The 23,886-nt window shown below is 47.4% G+C and overlaps 1 protein-coding gene across 7 annotated transcripts in view; it reads right to left on the bottom strand.

Moving 5' to 3' along the window:
• The window catches only part of TLDC2 (TBC/LysM-associated domain containing 2), a 115,596-nt gene extending 93,298 nt beyond the window's left edge, over positions 1–22,298 (bottom strand). For 6 of the 7 annotated variants that reach the window (XM_025216080.1, XM_025216082.1, XM_025216085.1 and 3 more), the window contains exon 1: positions 4,019–4,091. In XM_025216080.1, coding sequence (XP_025071865.1) covers positions 4,019–4,081 — 63 coding nt within the window. In that variant the 5' untranslated portion in view covers positions 4,082–4,091. Of the gene's footprint in view, positions 1–4,018; positions 4,092–22,180 lie in introns of those variants that run through there. The other variant, XM_025216086.1, reaches the window with a different exon arrangement.
• Between the last annotated feature and the right edge of the window lie 1,588 nt (positions 22,299–23,886).

Raw genomic sequence — 23,886 nt, 5'->3', positions numbered from 1 at the left:
ACTCTTTCCTTGGGTATTTGTTCCTGATTGCACAGCTCTGAACCAGGTGGGGAATCAGCTTCTCCTCAGATGACTCAGGCTGTCCTCTGTCCTGAAAGGGCCGGTCCATCCTATCCTGCAGAACCTACAGCTGCAGAGGTCCCTGCAGCCAAGAAGCCGTGTCCCACTCATCCCCCACTGCCTGCGCCATGTTTAAAGGGCTTGATGCAGGCAGGAAGCACCTTCCCAGCCAAGCAGGGAAGGAGTTTCCAGCTCCACTCCTGACCTGGCCTGGGCCCCTGCCCTGGCCCTGGGGAGGGAACCCAGGTGCCTCCAGCAAATGCTGCCCCCATCTTGTGTCCCTGCAGCACAGCCCATGTGTGTGCAGCCTGGCCCCAACTATTTTCAGTGAGTTTATACCACAATTAACCGCAATTTTGATTTTTCAATGAATCAGGGGACCCCAAAACTATATCTTGCAGGGGGTCCCAAAAAATTGTGGGCCAGCCCTGTATCCTGATGTCTGCTACCCAGCAAGCCTCTGTTCCCCCTGCCTGAGGCGGGGAAGGAGAGGCTAAGTCTCTGCCCCTCTCTCCAGGCTGGTGTTGTTCTCCTCCAACTTCTCCTCAGCTGCTTTTCCCTCCCTCAGCTTTTTATGGCTCCATAGTAACCAATCAGAACCCAGGGTTTGCAATGGGAGCTCTGGTCACGGTTCAAATGCTTTAGTAAAAAGCATGCATGTGCACAGCATACCCTCGATTTGGAAAAGCTATTGCATCCGCTGCAAACCTTTTGCCACCTTTCTTGCAAAGTTCTCAGGCACAGCTCACCCATTCAGCTTGCAGCCAAGCAAGCCTTTGCAGCTGTTACAAGTGCACAGGATGGATTGAAGAAGGATGGATAGTTATTGAGCACTATGCAGTTTCTGGCTTTCCCCATTGTTCAGTGTGTGGCTTTAGATGTTATTTAGAAAGCCTGCTCTATGGCCAGAATTATCAATTCATCATGGGAGTTATTTTTTCCCCAGGGGTTCATCAGTAGAGTATCCAAGTGCTTCATAAGCATTCAAGAACTTATTTTCACAAAACCTTTGTGAAGCAACTGTTCCCCCTTCGGAGATGTAGCACTACCCTGCCTCTTGCAGTCCCAGGGTAGGGCATGCGCCATTTGGTATGTGGGATTAAGCTAGAAAGCTCAAGGAAGAGTTTTCTCCTCACATGCAAATCGTGAAATTTTTTTTCCAAAGGCTCACTGCTTAGCCAGATTTAGGGGAATTTTCATGGAAACAGCAGAAGTCATGTTTCTAACTCTTTGCAAACTTTCGGGCACAAGCACCCTTCTTCAGCCATAGGGAGTCTCTACTGTTCTGAGATCTCCAAAGAATGAAAGAAGCTAAAAGTGCAACAGGATGTTAGCAAGAATGTAAAGAATGAAAACAAAAGGTAGAGAAGGAAAGGGAGAGGTGGAAAATGAGGGGGAAATAATGCCAAAGGTAAGTAAGTGAGACTCTGCTGTAGTTGTGTTCTCCAAGGTAGAAAAGAGGCAGTCTGTGAAAGACTAAATGGCTGTAAATTAGGAAGACAACAGGTAGAAAAGGAGGGGAGGAAGTGGGGAGTGTAAATGGTAAGGTCAGGCAGGTACCTGGTGAATCAGGCAGTTTGTAATGTTATATGTCATAAATCCAATGTCTACACCATGTCCATGATTTTTTGTGTTCAGTAGATTTATGAAGTGAAGGTCGTAGTCTCATCTGTGAAAGGTGTTTTGTAAATTCCCTGTGAGGATTAGAACTGTGAGATGGGAGAGGGAGTGATTGTCTGATGCGAAGTGTGCACCCACAGGCAGCTGGATATTTTTGTCTTTGATGCGCTTTCAGTGTGCATTCATTCTGGTGCACAGTCATTGTTTGGTTTCTCCTACATATTTTCCATCAGGGCACTAGGTGCACTGGATGAGATATATAACATTTCTGGAGGTGCAGATGTAAGATCTAGGAATGGTGACGGTTTTGTTGTGGGGTGTGGTTATTGTGAGAGTGGTGGATATGTGGCAGGCTTGGCATTTCTTTCCCTGGCATGGTCTGGATCTATTAGGTGTGGTTTGGGTCATAGGGAATTTGTTTCTGGTGATGAAGTTAGCGAGGTTTGGTGCTAATTTAAATGCTAGGATGAGTGGTTCTGAGAAGATCTCTTTATGAATTGTCTTCTTCTAGTATGGGTTGCAATTGGTTGAGGATTTTCTATGTAGGTTTCAGGGAAGGGTGTGGTATCCAGGTGGCTATTTCAAAAGTACGAGTGTCCTTGTTGGGTGGAGGGCCCTTTGGGATTTGTGAGGTGGCAATCATGGGTATTCTCCTTGGTGAAAATTTGTCGGTATCGGAGAGCCTATGAACTTCACTTCATAAATCTACTGAACACAAAAAATCATGGACTCAATGTAGACATTGGATTTATGACACATTACAACCCGCCTGACATCTGATTCACCAGGTACCTGTGACTTTACCATTTACACTCTCCCCACCCACCGCCCTTTTCTACCATTTGTCTTCCTAATTTCCAGCTATTTACTTTTTTATAGACTGCCTCTTTTTTACTTTGGAGAATTCAACTACAGTAGAGACTCCCTTATTTACCTTTGGCATGATTTCCCCCTCATTTTCCACCTCTCCCTTTCCTTCTCTACCCTTGTTTTCCTAATTTTCTACCTACATACATTCTCACTGACATCCTGTCACACTTTTAGCTTCTTTCATTCCTTGGAGATCTTAGAACAGCAGAGACTCCCTATGCCTGAAGAAAGGTGCTTGTGCCAAAAAGTTTGCAAAGACATTTTTTGCAACTACTGAATTGGTCTAATAAAAGATATTGTATCTACCCAAAGAAGCTTGCCTGCCTATGTCCTTGGAACAACACGGCTACAATCAAAAACCCTGTTCCTGATTCAGCAGCCTTTGCTACTGATCCAAAGCACAAGGGCTGGTCAAAGAAAAGACCTTAAGAATTTTTAACATGAGCAAAATAACTACATAACATCAGAACAGCTTTGACTGTTTTTAAAGAATAATTCAGGTTAAGACAGCCAGCCAGCACGGAAAACTTCAGCCCAAGTTGTTCAAGTTTGGCAAGTGAAAGCAGGGTTTAATAATGGAAAGTGTCAGGCAGCCTTACTACCAGGTGATCTATTAACTGTTCTTTTTCTTCCTCCTTTGACCTCTCTTGACTTGTCTTTAGAACATGTACTCCTTAGAAGAGGGATTGTCCTGTTTGGAAAGCACTGAATGCATAATGGGTGCTTGCAACAAGGTGAGAGGGGGAGAGAGGATAGTAATCCCACTCACACCCCCTTACCAGGCTGGCAGCAAGGGGCTGCCTCCGCAGCTGCTAAAGCTGCGCACTTTGGTGCCAACCCAGCCACTTGTGTCAGGCAGAGCAAAATGCAGGAGGAATTGCACACTATGGCCAGCAAGGGAACAACCAAGCAGAAGCTTGGAAGACACCAGCAGTGTGTCTGAGCCACAGAAGCCCCGAGTTCCTGGCAGCGCTGGGAACTCCCCTGACTTAACTATATTAAACTCACTTGCAGGGAGACAGGACTTCACAGGAATGGAGGAAGCCATCATCTCACCCCTCCCCTCAGTCCCTGTGCCTTTAGGCTAGAGCTGTGCCAAGCAAAAAGTGGATGTGCCGACTTCCAAAAAGATTGGTGTACAGGGAATAGCTAAGAAACAGAGCATGTGAATGAAATGCTGCGGATTCCCAGGTGAGACAGCCCAGATGGCTCTATGTGCCAAGTTTATGCCCCTGCAGTTCAGGGAATGAACCATTTATGCTTCTATTCAACCTGGCACCAGCTTGCTCTTTTACCACCCAGAACATGTTAATAGGGAAAATCTGCAGTATTCTGAAACACAGAAATGTGCAGCCAGATATTTTGGGTCTGGCTGCTGCATACACCCATGCAAATCAAGTGCAACCCCACTGATAACTATCGAGTTTCACTACCATGAAATTGGCATAGAGAGAAAAGAGAAGCAGACCTTCTGTCCCACTGCAGCTGGGTACATTACGACTGAGTGGAGGCAGGTTTGCTGGCTCCTCATGTTCCTCCTGGATGTGGAGTTTGGAGTGAGCCAGGGCTCTATCTTGAAGGTAGAAAACAACAAACAATTCACCAAAGCACAATCAAAACCTGGAATGCTGATGGAAACTGGAACTGTACTGTAGTGTACATAAATATGATAACTGGACATGCTGTGTGAGAAAGGCAAAACATGTAGTAGAATCATAGAAAAACAGGGCTGGAATGGACATCAGAAGGCCATCCAAGTTCAACCTGCTCAAGGAAGGATCATCCCCATCTAAACCACCCCAGACAAATGTTTGTCCAAACTGTACTTAAATACTTCCAAGTATGGAGACTCCATGACCTAAGCAATCTATTCCAGTGTTTAACCACCCTCAGAGTGAGATTTTTTCTCTTTCTTTTTTTAATATTGAACTTAAATCTGGCTTGCTGAAATTTCAGCCCATTACTTCTTTCCCTGTTCCCTATAGACAGAACAACTGATCACCACCCACATTTTGTATTTGAAGATTCCTCCTCAGGCTCCTCTTCCTTCAAGTATGTAATTCCAATACTTCAAACATTCTTCATGTCATTTTTTCAAGACCTCTAATTGTTACTGTTACTGTCTTCTTGACTCTAATTTGTCCACATCTTCCTTGAAGTACACAAAACTGGATGCAGTTCTCCAGATGAGGTTTCACTAGTGCTGAATGTCTACTGTATATGACTTGGATGTAACACTCCTATGAATATATGTCTCAATACACTGGGTTTTTTTAAAGAATGCAACTCTGATGACATACACAGCTTGCTATCTACTATAACCCATGAGCTCTTCTTTGCTGTGGTACTATGATCTAGGCATATGCTATCCAGTTTGCCTAGATCATAGGCATATAGATCTATATAGAATCTATATATATCCAGTTTGCCTAGATCATAGTGCATATAGAATTGTAGAAAATTTGGGTTGGAAGGAGTCTCAGGAGGTCATTTAGTCCAACCTCCTGCTCAAAGCAGGACCATTCCCTACTATATGATCCTAGGCAAGGCTTTCTCTGCCTGGGTCTTAAACACCACCAATCATAGAGATTCCACAATCTCTCTGGATAACCTGTTCCAATGCTTTACTACCTTCCTAGTGATAAAGTTGTTCCTAATATCTAACCCAAAGTTCCCTTGCTGCAACTTGAGACCATTGCTCCTTGTTCTGTCATCTGCCACCACTGAGAACTGTCTAGCTCCATCCTCTTTGGAACCCCCCTTCAGGTAGTTAAAGGCAGATATAAAATCCCCTCATAGTCTAGAGAAGAGAAGCCTGAACAAGCCCAATTCCCTCAACCTCTCCTCATAAGGCATGTGCCCCAGCCTTCTAACCATTTTTGTTGCCCTCCGCTGGACTTTCTCCAGTTTGTCCACATCCTTTTTGTAGTGGGGGGCAGGGGGTGAACAGCTAGCATGGATTCACCAAGGGTTGATCAGGCATGACTTGCCCTTGGTGAATCCATGCTAGCTGTTCCTAATCACCTTCTCTAAGTGCTTAGAAATGGATTCCTTGAGGACCTGCTCCTTGATTTTTCCAGGGACTGAGGTAAGACTGTTTGGTCTGTAATTCTTCCTTCTTCCCTTTTTTAATGATGGGCACTATATTTGGGCACTATATTTTCCCTTTTCCAACCATCCCAATCACCATGAGTTTTCAAAGATAATTGCCAGGGCTCTACAGTCGCATTAGCCAATTCCCTCAGCACCCTTGGGTGCATCGCATCCAGGCCCCATGGACTTGTACATGCTCAGCTTTTCTAAGTAGCTCCATAGCTGTTCTTTCATCACTGTTGGCTGTTTACCTTCTCCCCAAAATGTGCTGCCAAGTGTAGTAATCTGGCAGTTGACCTTGCCTGTGAAGACTGAGGTGAAAAAGGCATTGAGTACTTCAGTCTTTTCTGCATCATCTGTCACTAGGTTGCCTCCCCCATTCAGAAAGGCAGCTGGGAGCCACATGGTGTAGTGCAGCTGGCAGGGAGCCAGGAAAGTGGGGAAAGCAGCGGCAGGGGACAGTGGAAATGAGTGGGTGTGCAGGAGTGCAGGGCCTGCACCAGCACCGTGGGGCCAGTGCTGGCAAGGCCCAGAGCGGGGGGGCAGGAGTGCAGGCTGGCAAGGATCTATGGAGCTGGGCTGGGCTGGGCTGTGCCGGCAGGGAGAGAAGAAAGCTGGCCCAGCTTCACAGAACCCCTGCTGGGTGGGACCCCGTGCTCCTGCTGCCCCGCTCTGGGCCCTGCTGGCACTGGCCCCAGGGCACTAGTGCAGGCCCTGTGCTCCCATGCACCTGTTACTGGGCTCAAGCATGTCCGCTCACTACCAGTCTCCCCCCCCATCCCAGCCCCATGGTACAGGCTGGGACCAGTGAGGGCAGCCCTGACCCCATGCACCTCATGCTCACCTGTCTGGGGTGAGCAATAGTGGCACTGGACAAATTGCTGCTCAGCATGAGAGGAAAAGTGGCCCCTCCCCCTCCCCATGGCCAGCGCTTCCGGATGCAGCCGCTCAGAGCCCATGCGGGGCTGTTCTGTGTCTCCTTCACATCACCACCATCTCTGGGCTGCCCCACGGGGCAGCAGTGGCAGTGTAGAGCAGATGCACCAGGAAGTGCAGGCCATGGGGAGAGGGAGGGGCTGATTTTCCACCATGCTGAGCAGCAATTTGTCCCGCATCACTGCTGCTGAGCCTGGGCCCTGCGCCAGCTCTGGGTTTGTCCACTGAGGCTCAGCCGCAGCAGCAGTGGCACAAGAAGCTGAGCAGAATCTACTGCTTGGCAGAGGGAAAGCGGTCCCTTCCCTTTGCCGCCGCTGGGCAGTTTTTGCTGCGGCTGCCCGGAGCCTGTACTGCACCAGTCTGCAGTGCAGCACCTTCACCGCCACCCATGAGCTGCCCTGCGGCTGCTCCACACTATCACTGCTGCCGCGCTGGGCACCAGCGGTGGTAGTGAAGGAGCCACACCACAGCCTAGCACAGCGCAGGCTCCAGGCGGCCGCAGCAAAATCTGCCCGGCGGCAGCAAGGAGGACGGGCCACTTTCCCTATGCCAAGCAGCAGTTTCTGCCCAGCTTCTACTGCTTCTTCTCAGCCCTGACAGGCGACCCCAGAGTCAACATGGGGAGCGCAGTATCATGGCTGCATACACTGGTCCCTGTTGCTTCTACTACATGAGGCTGGGCGGTGCAGAGCAGGCGCAGGGTGCACTGGGGCTGCACGCTCTTGGCAGTGGTGGGGAGGTGCTGCAGGGCGCTCAGGTTCTAGGCTGTTGCGAGGCTCTCATGCACACCCCACATACCTTCAAACCCTTCCTGCAAACCCCATAGCCACACCCTCCCCCACACAATCACACACCCCACAAATACCATACCCACACACACATCCCCACAAACCCAACACCCCCCAACACCCTGCACACCTCACACACTCTACAACAGTAAGACTGAATTTTGAGCTAATATGTAATCACTTCTACATATACAGCACAAACACAGACAAATCAAGACAATTTTTTAAATTTAAATTAAAAATATTATTATGGGTGCTTGACTTTTAGTATATAATTTGTTTTTTTTCCATTCTAAGATGGCAAACCATTTTCCCCAAAGGAGTACTTCCAGGGGCAAGGTCAGAGGCTAGGGGCAGGATTTCCATTCCTAAGATGGCAATCAGGGGGCAGGGGTGGGGCTACCCATGCAGCCCTCAACAGCTTGCCAAAACTCGGTAAGCGACCCTCCGTCCAAAATAATTGCCCTCCCCTGGTTTATCCATGACAGCGCTCCAGTCATGCACGCTCCCACCAAGTCTCTGTTATTCTAATCACATCATAGTTCCATGACTGTGCAAGGACTTCCAATTGTTCCTGCTTGTTTTCCAGACTCTGTGCATTTGTGTAAAGACACTTGATATAACTAGCAGATTCCCCTATTTTCTCAGGAAGCATAAGAAGGCCTTCCCTGTTGCCCCCTTCTGCTTGCGCTTTCTTCGGATCACCTACTTCACCACCTACCTTAGGGCTTTGGCCTCCACCCCCCACTAAACCTAATTTAAAGCCCTCCTCACTAGGTTAGCGAGCCTGTCTGCGAAGATGCTCTTCCCTCTCTTCATCAGGTAGATCCCACCTGTTCTTAGCAATCTTTCTTCTTGGATCAACATCCCATGGTTGAAGAAGCCAAAGCTTGATTTTTCTCTTCTAAGCATAGTGTTTTGCACTTATTTGTAATTAATTTCATTCTATTTATTGCAGACCATTTTTTCAATGGATCAAGATCATTTTGAATCATAACCCTGTCCTCTTACCATGTCTTCTACTTCACCCAGCTTGGTGTCATCTAAAAACTTAAGTTTACACTCAATTTCTTACTCCAAGTCATTAATGAAGATATTGAATATAACTGGATCCCTGGAAGATCCCACTGGATATATATATTCTCTGTCACATTGAGCTACCAAGGATCATGCTTTGAGCAGGATAATTTGATCAGCTATCTACCCATCTTAAGTAGTTTAATCTAGACTGCATTTTGTTAGTTTCCCCATGACATTTTCATAAGTACGCTATGTCAAAAGCCTTACTAAACTAAGTTATATTGTATACACCACTCCCTGATATCCACAAAGCCTGTCACATTGTCATAAAAGCAAATCTGATAAATCCATGCCAGGTGTTTTTATCATATTATCCTCTGGGGACAAATCTCACCCCCTGCCCCCTCCGCTCCCGCCTTTAAGCAGGTAAAAAAGAACTTCCCACCTTACAGTAGAAAGATACTGGAGGACTGGAGAGAAGTAAGGTAGAAGCAGCCTAGCTCTGAGGGTCAGCAAAATTAATACTGCCATGTCCAGGTTTCTGCTCCTCTGCTGTCTATGCTCTTTAGCCAAATGACACTCTCATACAAACTACATAGAACTGAAAGGGGAAAGGGTCTTTGTGATGAGAACACTTTGTGAAACATGGGTCCAAATCTCCTCTAGCTTGGGGTTGGGGGGGATCTTGATCCTGAGTCTCCTACTCCCCAGGCAATTGTTCTAACTATCTTGCTATTGGGTTAAAAGCCAGGAAGGAGGCTCTTCTTTGTCCCCTAGTTGTGGTTTTCTTGTGACGAATTGGCTCAGGAATGGCTGGGACTGCCTCCGAGGCAGGTGTTTGTAAACAAGCCTTCATTGATTTCTCAGCTTCTCAGAGCAAGGCTGGGAAAGCAAAAGAGGAAGACACAGCCAAGAGCAATTTGCAAACAGCCCCTAGATTCAGATTTGTTCATCCAAACTGCATCCGAAAACATCTGTAAACATCAGGGTCTGAGAACCAAAAAAATAAAAAAATAAAGCTACAGTTGCAGTGAAGGTCATTGACCACCAGTCATTCACCCAGTTCTCATGAAAACACGCCCAGTGTGATATGACTGACATACAACTGACTATATCTTGACTTCGACCTTGCCTATATTTTAGGCTGTCACTAGATGGTAGTGTAGCTAGTCATTTCATACTACCATGCTCTGACAAAATAGGAATGTCCCAGCCACCAGTTTAGTCTAAAAAATGGCAATGCACATAGATGTATAGAGAAGAGCTCTTTGTGTTAAACTGCAGGGGAACATGATTGATAAATATCTCTTAAACTGCTCCTCTGCCATCGCCCACTGACCTTACACAGGAGGCTCAATCAACATCCCAACTCTCTGAGCAGTTTTAAACAGCTGCCTTACAACATCAATCATCTAGAAAAATGTTTCTTTTTTGCTTTCAAAGTAGGATTTCACCCAGTCACATCTGCCCCTGTTGAGATTCAGCATGCTGTTTTTTTCAGAAAAGCTTCAAAGCCTCATCTTCTGTGAGAGATGCAAAGCCAACAACAAGTGCCTTATCTCATTAGAGCTGGAAGCTTCCCAAAAACCCCACACTCCCCCTTGGCTCTGGAAGTGATGGAAACCATGGATTCTTTACTATCCAATATGTAGAAACGCTATTTTGGAGGTGTTTATGGCTCCCTATACAATCATAGAGTACCTGGTTCTTTATATAAACTATTGAAAACTTCTCATACATTTTAAACTCTCTAAAATACCCTTAAACTTATTTTCATGTACAGTAAGATAAGCAGCACTTACCAAATACCAGGTGGTGACAATATGCCACAGGGTATAAAGTTTTATAACTACTTAGTTGAGACACTTGGAAAATAGTCATGGTTTTGCTACCCATCAATGATGTGGGTATACTAAACTTATGCCAATGACATTTCTATACCATAACAGTTGTATATATGTACACACACATTAGTGGGGGTTCTCATATACATATATACACACACTTGGTTATGACAATGCCAAGATGGAAGTACCTAGATATGTGTGTGTTATGAACTTTGCAAAACTGAAACAGAATTCAGTTAAGGGTCAAAATCCAATCCAGCTCTTTCATCTACATGGCTCGACTGTGAACCATGTGAGCCCAGTAACTCGATTGTGAACCATGAACCAAAGCCTGGGCACATAAATTCCCATTTTCTCTGAAACATTTCTATGCAATACTATAGCTGTCAAGTAAGTCTGCCAGGAAGGAAGCCACAAGAACACTTCTATAACTGCATGAGTGACCAGCTCACACTGAAGCTGTTCACACTTCTGAAGCACTTCAAGTGTACAATGACCAAGCTTAAAGCCTTGAAGGTGATCTGCAAGGGGAGAAAAACAACTGTGTGCTCTTTTGGTTTCATTCTTATACACAGAGGAGCCACATGAAAATTTGAAGATTATGCATATTTTACATGAAAAGCATTTTTTTCAGCTTCTTCTTGAGCTTTGAAAATCTGGTTTTAATAATTAAATAATAATCCTAAACATTTATATACCATTTTAGAGCTCAAATGAATCTAGAGCCAACTAGAACCCCTAGATGTTATCTTTGTCCTTCCATAATGAGTATTTTGTTTGGTAGCTTGATCAAGTCAGAGAGCCAGACTCTACAAACTATCCCACAGTTTATTGAAAGTAAGCCACAGACAACCTTCTATTCAAAATATTTACCACCCACTGCCCCAGCTAGCATATCTGTGGTGTGAGGGCTCTGTCACTCTCCCAAGCAGGTTCCAGAATAGAAAATTGTAAAAATTTGCAGAGTTTTAATACCTGACTGCGCAAAGAGATATCATTAGCTCCCAGTATAAAATTGCTTTTATTTTAGATTCAGGAAAATAGTAACAGGTAAGTGCAAAAGTAAAGTCTCCTGGAGATAGTACAGTGCACAGATGTCATCTGTAATAGGCTGCAGCAACCCTGAGAGCAAAATGGCTGCTGTGTCTGCAGACAGGCAGAATCCCCGCCCCCCTTTCTAATACTCTGGAATGTACATTGATTTCTCCCAGCCCTTGAAATGCAGATGGAACTTAGAGAATCAGAAAGTAAAAATCAGAGTAGAAATTTGGCCAGGACAGCAGGATTAACATTCCAATCATTTTTTGTAAAACATGTCCTGGATCTATAATGATCCATCTTCTTTGTCCCTTTGTAGCTCAAAACAACCAATATCTCAAACCAGTGGGCAAGGAAGCGTGTCAGTAGAAAGCCTTGGAAGAGCATTTTATTGCTGATGATGTATAATCCCTGAAAACGGGGTTTCCAATTGAGAGCCCTGATGGACTCCTCTTTCTGTTGCCAGGAGCAGAACTAGTCAGATAAAACAGCAATCTGCAAAATGAGCTTTGCTGAAGTTGCTTGCTGGCCAACCTATACAGCGATTAGCTAAAGGCTACTGCTTTGGAAAATAATGTTTTACATATTAATACATTACAGGAAGAGGCAACTAGTTTCAGAATTGTTCATTTACTGCAAAAGTATGAAGGGGGGAAGAAGTCTGGAGACAAGAAAATGTGAGACTTTTAAAATTCCATCTGGATCCAGAGGTGAAGAATGACTGTTACTAATATAGCAGAAGGTCAACCATAGATGATGATTTCAGGTGACAGGCTCCAAAGAATGCACAGCACTGGGCAGTACCCTTCTGAGTGAATTAAGTGGACAGAGGAGAGTCAGACAAAGGCTATAGGTCAGGCTTGTCCAACATGCAGCCCGCGGACCACCATGCAGCCCTGCCAAGCCATTTTATCTGGCCCGCGGTGGTGGCGGTACTGCTGCCGCCGCTGCAAAGTGCAGAACCATGGCGGTGGAGCTGTGGCGGCGGCAGGGCAGCGGCAGCAGGGCAGGGGCGAGGTGGGCAGGTCCGGCCCGCGGGCCCCAGCCGGCAGCGAGCGGAGGGGAGCTGCTTACCACCGCAGGGCCTAGCTCATCAGTGAGCTGGGTCCTGCCACAGCTGCCCTGAGGGCTGCGCGGAGCGGGGCTGCCCCAGCATGCCTGATTGGAGGAGCTGGAGATGGACTCTGCCCCTTGCCCCCGGCACATGGCCAGGGGAGCTGCAGCATGGCCTGTGCCCTGCCCGCATGCGTGGTGGATGGAGGCACGAGGTAAGTTCCCGCGCGGAGCTGGGGGCCCCTCGGGGCTGGGCCAGGGCGGACAGAGGCACGGGGTAAGTTCCCGTGTGGAGCAGACCCATTTCATTGTCACTTCCTGCAACTTCATTGGTGTCAAAGGTCACGTGACATCACTTCCTGATGTGATGTCACTTCCAGTGAGGTGTGCGTTCACTGCCAGTGAGGTCTCTGAATATGGCTCGCCGACCCACTGGGTGATAAAAAGTTTGTGATCCGACCCCACATTCAAAAAGGTTGGACACCCCTGCTATAGGTGAAGGTAAAAAAAAAGCAGGCTCCGATTTACAAAGCTGTGTAATAGAAAGAGAGCAATCAGGGCTTGTGGACAGTGGTGATATCTTTTATTAGACCAACAAGATTTTTGCAAACTTTCTTTAATTGCAAGCTTTCGGGCACAAACACCCTTTATCAGGCATCAGAGAAAAGAATGTAAAGGGAAGATATGTCTAAATCCCTTGAAATGCATTTAAAACCTTGACCATGGTGTCATAAAGGGGGGATTCTGATTGATGGGTCTCTAATGGATTCATTCAAGGTCTAGACAACATAGTAATACCAATACAAATGAGTAACTATGCCAGGCGCTATGTGTACAGTCTATCTATGATGCAGACACTGGGCAGCAACTCCTAATATTTAGGAACGCTTCCTGCTCTGCCACAGATGTCCAGGCTGACTTTGGAGAAGTCATGTGATTTGAGTGACCTTGTGACTTCTGATTGTTTTGCATGCCCTTTTTAGGCATATGAGGCCTGCTTATCACTAGAGACTATGTTCAGAACTCTGGTTAAAATGAATGGAAACCTCATGTTATCAGCAGTTCTGGAAAAATCAGGCCCATGATGCATCCAAATGAAATCAGGGCCTTGGAGTTAGGGGATTTCCTCCAACTCTGACCCCAGGTTCACATTCTCCTTGATTTTTTTGCAAAGAAATCTCAGGAGGGTGGGGCAAACCCAATATTTAGATGAGTCAGATATCAATTATTAGGATCTATATTCCACTGGCCAGCAATCTGGGTCACTTATACTAGCAATCCATGGCAGTTGTCCTCTGCCCTGTGAATAGATGGTTCATGTGTCTGCATCACAATCAGAGAGCATGTGCTGAGTAGTTAGTATTGTGGGCAAGGAATATGCAACACATGCGGATAATGTTGAAGTGATTTTATATCTGTGATGGTCCACAAAATGCGTGAGGGGCAAGGATTTCTGTGGGTGATATCTTTTATTAGACCAACTGCATTGTTGGGATAGCTTATAATAAAAGATACTGTCAGAGGCTCTAACAGGCAATCCAGGCTGGGCTAATTGCCAAGCTAGCCCCACCTACATGCTTGGTAGCCCTGCCTGAGTTACTGATTGCAACTGGCCACTGTTAGGGCCACCTGATTGGCTGCTGGGGAGAGCTGTCTCCCCATTTAGTTCCACCTGTGGCAGAAGACTGCAGGCCAGCCAACAGTTCTCCTGAAGACCTGCCCCGGTCGGCATCTCTGATGATGTGCTCTCTGCTTTCCTGACCCTGCTACCTCTGTTCCTGGACTCTGGCTTTTGGGATATTCTCCTTGGATCTGGTAACTCAGTGTTTCTCAATCTTTTGTAGCCCAAGGCACACTTACATTAATAACGTTTTTCTCTAGCACACCTGTTAGGGCATTCCCTATCCTCATACCTATTGTAGATCATTGCCAAGGCAAAATTCTGCAGCACACCTGTTCATTTCTGATGGTACACTTCTGTGCTGTGGCACACTGGTTGGGAAACACTGTGGTAACTTGCCCTTTAAGGCCATGTCCACATGAGTGTAGACGTTTGTTTCCCCATGGACAGCTAGCCGTGGCACACGTGGTGCCAACGCTAGTTGTTGCCGGGGAACACCTGTCCCAGGTGCCCTCTGGTGCATGGCAGGTTACCCTGGGGGGATAGGGGAGGCTAGAGCCAGCACTGGGCCCCAGCAGCCTTACTTTGCAGCCCCAGGAGGACCCCAAAGCAGCAATCCTGCTACTTGAAGCCTGGCTGGCAGCTGGAGCATGACTCCGGATGGGCAGGCTCTGGTTTTGAGTGGTGTGTTCTGCCCCACATGTGCTGCTCTGATATATATTTATATATATATATATTTATTTTTTTTTTTTTGCATGCATGGGTTTTTGACCCCTGGATATCCAGGTGTCAATACCCCTCTGCCTTGTGCTGCTCCCATGCAGCGTGGAGAACAGCTGAATGTGAGGTATCTTACCACACAGCCATGCTTGTCTGGATGCAGCCTGAAACTCTTGGTTCACCCCAGTTCCTGTTCTGACTCCTGATATGTTCCAACTCTGACTCTGGCACTGAATTTTGGCATACCTTTACTTGGCTCTGGCTCCTGATTCTGGATCTTGGCATACTGTGACTTTGGCTCTGGCTCCCAACTCTTCCTGACTACAGCACTGGCTTCTGGCCATTGATTTCCATTTGGAATTGGTAACTTGGTCTCTGGCACCTGACCCCTCAACCAGCCTGTGGTTTGGCTCCTGCCTTTCCCCAGCGGCCTAATCATTAGGTTAGACCACCCATGACCCAGTCCTTACAGATATCACCCACAAAAATCCTGAGTTGTATATAGGAACACTGCCCTTCAATGCAAATGTGACAGGTGGGTGGAACCCACAGGAAGTCCTGCCCCATCACACAACCCCCTTTTCCCCTTATATGATGTGTGACATTACAAACCCACACCCCTGCCCAGTCACATGGTGTGTGACATTTCATAGATTTCATAGACATTAGGGCTGGAAAGGACCTCATAAGATCATTAGGTTCAGCCCCCTGCCCAAGGGGCAATAAGTCAGTGAGGGTCAAAGGATCCCAGCAAGATAAACGTCCAAATGTTTCTTGAAAGTGTCCAGGCTAGGTGCTTGCACCACCTCTGGGGGGAGTTTGTTCTAGGCCTTGGGGGCTCAGACAGTAACAAAGTTTTTCCTTATGTCCAGCCTGAAATGGTCTTGCAGGAGTTTGTGACCATTGGACCTTGTCATCCCCTGGGGTGCTCTGGTGAACAGGTGTTCCTCCAGATCCTGATGCACACCCCTTATGTACTTATAGGCTGCCACCAAGTCACCCCTGAGCCTGTGCTTCTCCAGGCTGAAGAGTCCCATAGCTGGCAGCCTCTCTTCATAAGGTCTGTTTTCATGTCCTCTGATCTTGTATGTGGCTCTCCTCTGGACTCTTTCAAGCTTCTCCATGTCCTTCCTAAATTGTGGAGCACAGAATTGGATGCAGTACTCCAGCTGCAGCCTCACCAAGGCCGAGTACAGTGGGAGGATGACTTCCTGAGTCTTGCTCAGGATGCATCGGTAGATGCAAGGCAGAGTTTTGTTTGCTTTGCCAGCTGCAACATCGCATTGGTGGCTTATGTTCATCTTGTGGTCAATCATGACCCCCAAGTCTCTTTTGGTCATGGTGCTAGCGAGTGTAGCATTGCTAAGCCTATAAGTGTGATGCGGGTTTTTATTCCCAAGGTGGAGCACCCTGTATTTCTCCATATTGAATGCCATCAGGTTTTTATCCGCCCACCTTGTGAGCCTATTGAGGTCAGCCTGCATCACCAGCCTGTCCTCAAGTGTGGATACTCTTCCCCAAAGTTTGGTGTCATCAGCAAACTTAACCAGTCTGCTTCTGACACCAGTGTCCAGGTCATTTATGAAGACATTAAGGAGTACAGGTCCGAGAACGGAGCATTAGGGGACATCACTAGTCACTGAGTACCATGCTGATTCAGTTCCAACAACTACTAGGTTCCCCAGCCATCAGACTGTGGCATAGTTGAGGCCGCGGTTGCCCAATTTTTCCATGAGGACATCATGGGATACCAGGTCAAAGGCTTTTTTAAAGTCCAAATGTATGATATTAACCTCTTCCCCTTTGTCCAGGTGATACATCACCTGGTCATAGAAGGAAATGAGATTGGTCAGGCAAGACCTACCTGCAACAAACCCATGCTGGCTATCCTTCAGAATGTTACCTTCTGTTAGCCTGTCAAGAATGGTTTCTTTGATAATTTTTTCCAAGATCTTCCCAGGGATTGAGGTCAAACTGATTGGCCTGTAGTTTTCCAGGTCTTCTTTTCTCCTGTTCTTGAAGATAAGCACCACATTGGCCCTCTTCCAATCTTCAGGTACTTTGCCCGAGTGCCACAAGTTCTCGAATATCCTTGCCAGTGGCTGCACTATGATGTCTGCTAGTTCCTTTAGCAATCTTGGGTGCAATCTATCTGGACCAGCTGATTTGTGGGGGTCAAGCTTCTCAAGATGCTCCCTCACAAGATCCACACCAATGGTGGGCATCTATTCACCTTCACCCTGGTCATCCCACATCATATTAGGAAGGGCGGTTCCTTAAAAACCAATGCAAAGTAATTATTAAGCAGATTGGCTTTTTCCTGGGTGCCAGTTGTGAGCTGCCCCAATTGGTTTAGCAGGGGGTCCAATGTTGCCCTTGTTTTTCTTTCAACTTCCCACATATCTGAAGAAGGACTTTTTATTGTCCTTGATTTGTGTAGCCAGTTTAAGTTCAGTTGCAGTCTTGGCTTTCCTAGTTTTCCCCCTACAGGTGCGAACCAGTGCAGAACACTCCTCCTTAGTGGTGTTTCCTGTCTTCCATTCTTTATAAGCCTGTCTTTTTAGGTATATGAGGGTCCATGCGTTCCCTGTTCATCAACACTGTTTGGGTAAAGACATTCACTGTATCCTCTGCTGAGTACTGTCTGGCCTGATACAGGATTTAACCCAGCAGCCCTGGGGAAAAGGAATGACCTGACCCCACAGACTCAAAGTGGAACAAGAGGAATCAGTCTCCATGATGCTCTTTCCCCCTCCATCTTGAAAGCAGAAGCCTCCTACTGGCCAGGTCTCTCCTGCCACACCTTCCCTTCACCCTCGTTGGTGCTTGAGGCTAGAAATCAAACTAGCTGGCAAATAATAGAAAAGGGAATCTTGTAATTCTTGTCAAATGTAATTCCACAGCAGGCAGATTGCAATGGTTTCTAATGATCAAACCATTTTGAACATTTTAACTAATAAACCCATTTCATATAAAACTGGAATAGATCTAGCAGATACAGTCAGGATTCTCCTCATTGTATATGATGCATATATGACTTCTGTTCCTAGCTCTGAGATCACCTCTGTAATCTCTCTATCGACTCTGTTGGTGGTGAGGTCTCACGTTTGATCACCTTTTATGATGGCATTTGGCACTTAATAATGACTTACTGTATCTCCCCTGGAGCTACAAGATGGTTCTCTTTGAAAACTGCACCTTTCTATATTTTACTGTCTGCCTCTGCAATGCAGCAGAACTGGGATGAATGATGCGTGCCCCCAGCAGCTGGGGGGGCATGGTGTGCTGTTAGTGGTGGGATCACAGCCATGGTAAGTGGGGAGCTCCTGCAGATGCCGCTGGCGCTGTCAGTGGCAGGGGGAGGGAAGGTGGGGCAGCAAGTGCTGACCAGGGGGAGGCGACCACCCGCAGCTGTCTCCGACAGCGTTGGAGGCAGCCAGCAGCAATCGCTGACCACCCACAGACGCTGCCAGCAGTGTCGGCAGCGAGAGGAGAGGGGTGGTGAGTGGCGACTGTCCACAAGTGCTGCTGACAGCATCAGCAGAGCCTTTTCATAGGGGGTGCACCGCCACACTCAGGGGGTACACATGCACCCCCTATGCATCGCCAGTGAGAACGGGCACTCTACTTCAGCAGATTCAGCTCAACTGCAGACCATTTCCGTTGAAGAGACCATCTCAGCAGGTTGGCAATATCTTGTTCAGCCTGCTACATACCAACCATTTCATGTGATCCCCTATTACAGGGGTGGGCAAAATATGGCCTGCGGGCCATGTCTTGGGGTGTCAGTTGATCCTATCCATCTCACTGGCCACCTCTGGGAGTCTGAGGAGGGAGGGCTGCATCCTGCACCACTCTGCTCTGCTGCAGCCAGAGCCAGGTCGCCCAGAATGCGGTCTCCTTTGTCACCCCCACCCCCCCTTGCATACACCTTCCCCCACCTGGCTTCCTGTTGGCACTGCGGTTGTGTAGTCCTGGTACCTAGCCATCCCACCCACCTGTCTGCCCACCACAATAAGCCACTGCCACTGCAGCACCACTGGTTCATGCTGGCCGTGGCAGGGCCCTAGACTTGGGGCAGCTGCCCTGGATGTTCCCAGCGTGTCATGAAAACAGTGGCTCATTGTAGCAGGTGGTGTGGCTACTTGGTGTGCTGCATTATGTCCCATCCTGTGGAGGCCCAGCTGCTGGCAGCTGCAATGCCTGGACTGTACAGTGCCAACAGGAAGCCAGGGGGAGGAGATGGTAAGGGGAATGGATGGGTGTGGGGGGAGCAGTCTGCATGCTGCCTTGCTTGGCTCCAACTGTGGCAAAGCATGGTGCACAGCCCTCCCTCCTCAGGATTTTGTGGTGGCTGGCTGGCAGGCTGGATAGGATAGGATCAATTGCCCCCTCCTTCCTCCCCTCAACAGCTCACCAAAACTCCTTAAATGGCACTCCAGCCCATATAATTGCCTGCCCCTGACCTATAATGTTCATCTACAGCCCCACTGGCATCTTCTGACCACTGGAGGCATTGCAGAGTTGGGTTAAAGCCTTCCTCATCACCCCAAAGATACAAAAGGACATGCTGTTTTTGCCTCCACTATTCTCACTCATTATAAATATCCAGGGCTTCTCTCACACTATATTTAACCTGTCCTGGCAATGTTTATTCACCAGTTTGGTTAAGCCCTATTTAAGTTAGTCACAGCCTTTTCCCATTTTGAATAGCTTAAATGATGCAGCATGCTCTGCAACTCTGACTACCACTCTGCTCCTCCATTTTTTGTTAAGGTTAGGACTGCCGCTAACAACCCATTGGTAACCTTTGGCCATAATGAAACTTAAGAATTTATTCCTGATCCATGCTGTCTGTCCCTGATCCATGACAAGTCTTAGACAATCTGATGATTAGTGCCTCCAATAGCCTCTTGTGAGAGCCTTAGCCAGAAGTTTTCTGAAAACCCAAATAAGCCAGTGGATTCTCCTATATCTAGGACTTTACATCAAAGACAAATGCAACATTTAAAGAATGTCAATAGGTTACTATAGAACATGACCGATGCATGCCCCGGAGCCTGGGGGGGCACAGCGACCACCAGCAGGCAGTGGCAGGGAACTCCCGCATGCAGCCACCCATAGCGGCCAGCGGTGACCACCTGCAGGTACCACCAGAGGTGTCAGCGGCAAGGGAGGGGTGGTGAGTGGTGACCACCTGCTGGTGCCACTGGCAGCATTGACAACACCTCTTTCGGGGGGTGCACCACCAATCTCAGGGCATGCACATGCACCCGTGTGCACCTTCTACACATTGCCAATGCTATAGAAATTCAAACACATACAGTACTAAGGCACAACTTGGTAAGAGTGAGGGAAATCAACAAACTCCCTGGGGATTTGCTGTCCTTAAATTCAGGCTGGGTTTCTGTCTAATAGATTGGTGTGGCTCAAGCAGAAGTAGTGGGTTGGATGCAGGAATTTATTAGATGATAAGGGATCAGATTGCATGATTGTTGTGAAGGGCTGAGTCAAGTTCCTATGACACTAATCAGCTTAACTGTCCCTTTCATTTACAATAGTTGTAAGAGGTCATTAAGCCCCTTTGTGACAGCAGGTGGCTTATGTAATAGCAGCCTCCAAACCCCTCAAATATGGCACACATTTCTACCCACAGCAAAGGCAGGGGGCACCACTGAAGAATTTTTTTAGTTTTATTTTTTGGCAGGCAGGAGGAGTGAGGGTGTTGCAAGAAAACAATTTAGGAGAGAAGCAGAGACAGAGGAAAAAGAAAGACTGACCCACTCTCTTGTGTGGCCTGGGAGAAAGAGTGGGTTTTTGGTTAGGGTCCTGTCAGAGGGGTTTAGAGTTGTGAGTAGGAAAACTGGCCATGGTTATTTGGTTCCTCCTGTGGTCAGAATCCAGAACATCATAGTGTCTCGTAAAACAGACAGAAATGCATCAAGAAACTTTGCTCCATCGTTGACCTTTGACTTCTCTTTCTGATTGAAATAAGACCACATATTTTGGCTAGATTAGAAGCTCAGATCAAATAGGATGGCATTAAAATAGCCCCTTCTGGACTGAACATCTTTGAATCTGTTAGTGAAGTGTGATTGATTGGATTTGCAGAAACCAGGCTGGTTACTCCTTCCAGAGCCTGGAAGGGGCTCTAGAAGGAGTAGCCTTTCTGTTATACCTTTCTGTTTTTAATTCTCGCCCAATTTACCACATATAGCTTTAATCTCACATGGTTTGTAATTCAACACATCCTCTACTGCCTGGGGCCCTTTTCTAAAATAGATGCAACATTTGCTATCCTCCAGCACTCTTTAGTGAAATAGATTATTTTAATTTAAGTCCATTAGCCACTGCCAGCTACACTTCACAAGACATTATGAGCTCATTTCACCATCTCTACTTTTGACATCCCACATCCCAGGAATGCGCACCATTTTTTCTTGTAAGAATGCATGGGAACTTTAATGGTGGTAAACAGGCAGGACTTTGACTTTGTATTTATTTGGAAAGCTATACTGTGCTTCAATACAGCTCCTTCAGTCCTGATGCAGAGGAAAGAGCATCTACCCAATCAGCAACTCCACTTCTTAGACCACCCTAACTGTTACCTATTACAGACTTGTTTAACTGGCAATATATGGCAGTGTCACAGATGGAGGAGTGGCTGGAGCTAGACTGCAGTATAGTAAGCCGTTTTCAGTGCCATCCATCACAGCATGCAAATGTCCATAAATTATAGTGACAGTCACTTTCATCCTGTTCAATTTCCAAAACTATATTAAGTTTACCTTGCATACAGAGATAGAAATCCTTTTAACTCAAGTTCTCTTTTTTAAGACCCGAGAGACAACTGGTTTTGATGCGGAGCCTCTGAGAACATAAATCATCATGCCTCAGTGCAGTAGGTTCAGGTTCCAGGGGTGGCTGTGATGCCCCCTTGTGGCCAAACAATCCCTGACTGGCTCCAAATCCAGGATGTCCTCCCCCCACTCACTCATCTGCCACACCTTTGATGTAATTGTTTTATTGGCAGCGAGGCTGCTTAAGGGTCCTAGAGCAAACCCCAGTTCTCCCAGCTGCAAGCAGGTCCCTCCTGGACCTTGCTCTAGTCTCAGCTCTGCCCCTCTTGGGCAGAGTGGGTCCTTCCGATTGCTCGTGCTGCCCCCAGGCACTTGTAACCTTAAGGGCTGTTATGTGTCATCATTTCCATGTTGGGCCATGGCCCTCTTGGCCTCTGCCCCTTTTCTCTGGCTAAACCCTCTAGCTCCAGTCCACTGTACTAGACTGATCTTCTGGGTTCCAGCTTATTATCTTGCCCTTCCAGGGTCTTGGTCTCTGCCTCTTCTTGGGCTCTGGGCTCTCTGGTTGTGCCTCGAGCCTACCCCAGCAGGGCCCCCAGGGCACTAATGGGACCCCCAAGCCACCTCTCAGTCACTTCCACAAACCACCAGTGCAAACTAACTGAAAACATAAACTCTTTGACTATATAGCTAAAGTCCTACTTAGTCATGTACCTTAATCCACTGCCAGCCCTCAGCCCTTTACTTGCTGCCTCCAGGCATTGCATGCTCACAGTTTGTTTCTCAGCAACAGGCTTCTTCTCACAGCTGATCTCTTTCCTCTCCAGCTTCCAGAGCCAGGCTGTGCCCAACTGCCCTGTTCTGGCCCTGGCTTCTCTCCCCAGGCCCTGCCCCTTTTTGGTCATTGCTGCTATTCTTTAATTAGGGAGATTAACTGGGCTCCATGGCAGCCCGGCTGCAGCTGTGCCTTCTCTTTCCTGCAGGGCTCTTCCTCCCTTAAAGGGACAGAGTTCCAGGCTCTCTGGGACACTCAGTCATAGATAACACCACAACACACATGCCACCTTTTTTTAAATTGTAGAACAGTGGTCTCCAACCTTTTTATGGTGAAGATCACTTTTTGGCAGCCCAGGATCTACAGCACCCCCCCACACACACCTGTCCCACCCCCACCTCACCCCTGGACACTCCCCTCCTCCCCCAAACAAGTTGCCCAGGCTCTGACCCCACCTACCCAGCCCAGCCCTGGCAGCAGGGGGCATGGCCCAGCCCAGACACCTGCATCCTGCTGTTCTCAATCATTGAGCCTCTGACAGCCTGAGATAGGCTGTCAGAGGCTCCAAGATTGACCAGTTGATTGAGATGGACTTGTTGGTGACTACTGTAGAAGTATGACCATTTGCAGGCTGGTTTGCTTGGCTGTCTGCCTCTTCTACTGGCAAGACAGAGCCCTGTGTGCACTACAGTTCAGGGCATGTACAATATTAGCATTATGCAGGTTAATGTTTGTATCCTTGAAAGAGGATACGATACTTACTGGCAAGTCCAGCTATAGCACAAGTGGTGGAAGGCTGTGCTTTGGGATCTGCCAGATTATTTTCTGACTACTGCAAAAGTATGCTTGAGAGAGAGGGAGAGACATCTGGTGCCTGAAGGTATCAGAAGGACCCCACTACTTTGGGGAAAGATCCAGGTAAAGTTCTGCAGTGGGACAAAATGGGAGGGGAGGGAAGGGGGGAAAAGACCTTTACAGACTGATGCCAAAGGAGATGTGCAACACTGAATTAAGAGGAGAATGCATTTACCTACCTGCGGTTCATCTCTGCTGCTCCTCACTATGGTTCTGGCTGTGGCACAGATTCCCTTGTCAAAAGGGTTGGGCAAAATTTTCACTCTTAGTTTCTTGAGACCAATCAGTGTCTCCTGACTTGGGGTATTAACAATATAAGACAGTGGCCAAGAAAGCTCAGTACCAGAGAGACCATGAGAAAGTAGCAGGAGCTTAGAGGACTGCAATCAGTCTGGAAGAAGTGATGCAGGCAGGGCTGCTGTCACACCCACTGCACAGGGTAGCACACTTTCCCCAGGTCTTCATCCTCCTGCTCTCTCAGGGGGCTTCCATCACCTGCACTGGCTTCCTTTTGGCTCTGGAAGAGGACAGAGGCACAGGAAAGCTGCCTTCGGATTCGTTTGGGATTGGGCCTGTGACTCATAACACCTACAGCAAGACCAACCAGGCAGGGCTTGGGTGGAAGGCCCTGCTAATGCAAGGGTTGCCTGTGTTGCCACATGTTATCACCATAAGCAAAAGGGACAATGAACAGCCTATAAACAACCAGGTTGTATTGAAGAACACCCAATTGCTCACTCTAGATTTGTGTTCCACTGATGGAAAACTGACTTCATAGTTTCATAGTAGC

The sequence above is a fragment of the Alligator sinensis genome, unplaced genomic scaffold, assembly GCF_000455745.1.
Source record: "Alligator sinensis unplaced genomic scaffold, ASM45574v1 scaffold398_1, whole genome shotgun sequence".
Lineage (NCBI taxonomy): Eukaryota > Metazoa > Chordata > Crocodylia > Alligatoridae > Alligator > Alligator sinensis.
Note: the sequence above shows the minus strand (reverse complement) of the source record. Positions and strands in the feature narration are given on the sequence as shown.